Source organism: Rhea americana, unplaced genomic scaffold, assembly GCF_003343005.1.
Source record: "Rhea americana isolate MKP2758 unplaced genomic scaffold, rheAme1 scaffold_382, whole genome shotgun sequence".
NCBI classification, from domain to species: Eukaryota; Metazoa; Chordata; class Aves; order Rheiformes; family Rheidae; genus Rhea; species Rhea americana.
Genome location: NW_028186515.1, coordinates 332,251 through 333,402, shown reverse-complemented (window position 1 = coordinate 333,402; position 1,152 = coordinate 332,251). Strand labels below are relative to the sequence as shown.

The following is a 1,152-nucleotide window of genomic DNA, read 5'->3' as shown; positions in this document are numbered from 1 at the left end:
GGAGCAGGCTCCTACCCCTGCGGGGGGGCCCGGCCTAGGGGCAAGCGGGGGGCCCCGGGAGCAGGGGGTCCCCGCGCTGGGGGTGCCAAGGGGGCTCGGTGGGCACCGTGGCCCCCTGTGACCCAGCCAGCAGCTTGTGGCAGGCTGGGGCCGGGGGCTCGTGGGACCGTGCCCTGGAGCTGCACCTCGGGGCGCCCCTGGCCCGGCGCCGCCGTGGCCCTTGCCCTGGGACACATGCCCTGGGGGCACGCGGCTCCTGCGGACCCTCGGAGCCRGCCCGGCGCCCTGCTGGCCGCCTGGGCCGTGCCAGGCTGGCTGGAGGGGCAGGTCGGCTCYGGCAGCCCCTGTGGGCATCCCTGCCCCGGCCGAGCCCCCGCGGCCGGCGGCTGGCGCCCGCCCTGCGCTGCCCGCCCCCAGCCCCGGCTGCAGCGCGGCCCGAGGTCTGGGCCGCGCAAATCAATGAATTCCCCAAACGGGGAGGTCCGGGGGAGGGGAGAGTCGCCGCACAGGAAAAAGTCCTGGCTGCGGCGCGCCGTGGGCAGAGCGGTCCCGGCCGCCCGGAGAGCGCGTCCCCATGCGCAGCCCCAGCACCTGGCGCCCAGCTCCGCCGCCCGCCGTGAGTGAGACCCCCCTCCCCGGGGCCCCTCTGCCAGCGCCGCGCCGGGGGGCTGCAGGCGCGCGCGCCCGGGACGGCGGCCCCACGCGTGTCTGTGCGAGTGTGTGAGCGTGCAGGTGAGTGTGCGCCGGTCACAGCTCCTGTGGCCTCCCCGTGTGCTGTGTGTGTGCTGCGCGTGTGCATGCTGGTGCAAATGCAGCCCTTTCCCTCCCCTGCACGCTGCCCAGCACCGCTTGCGCTTGGCGGAGCACCCGGGATTACGTGCCGTGCGCTGGGGAGCYGGGACGCAGGCGGGTGCCTGCGGGGCGGGATGGTGCGGTGGGCAGAGGCGCGCACGGCCGTGCCCTCCCCAGCGGGACAGGCCAGTTCCCTTGGCGCCTCTTTTGGGGCGACCAGACCCCGAGGCGGGCAGGCGTCCTCGGCTCGCGGTGTGGCATCCTCGCGTGAGCCCGGGCGCGGCGGGAGGGGACGGGCAGCCGCGGGCACCAGCAAACCGGGGCCGAGCAGGCCTCGCCGTGCCGGCCGGGGAGGGGGAG

At 77.3% G+C, this 1,152-nt stretch overlaps 1 protein-coding gene across 1 annotated transcript in view; it reads left to right on the top strand.

Annotated features, from left to right (window-relative positions):
• Positions 1–459: 459 nt before the first annotated feature.
• LOC146591192 (SMAD family member 6-like) overlaps positions 460–1,152 on the top strand; it is a 3,875-nt gene continuing 3,182 nt past the window's right edge. Inside the window, exons 1-2 of the mRNA XM_085313273.1 lie at positions 460–616; positions 1,013–1,059. Of these exons, the coding sequence (XP_085169399.1) occupies positions 460–616; positions 1,013–1,059 (204 nt within the window). The remainder of the gene's footprint in view (positions 617–1,012; positions 1,060–1,152) is intronic.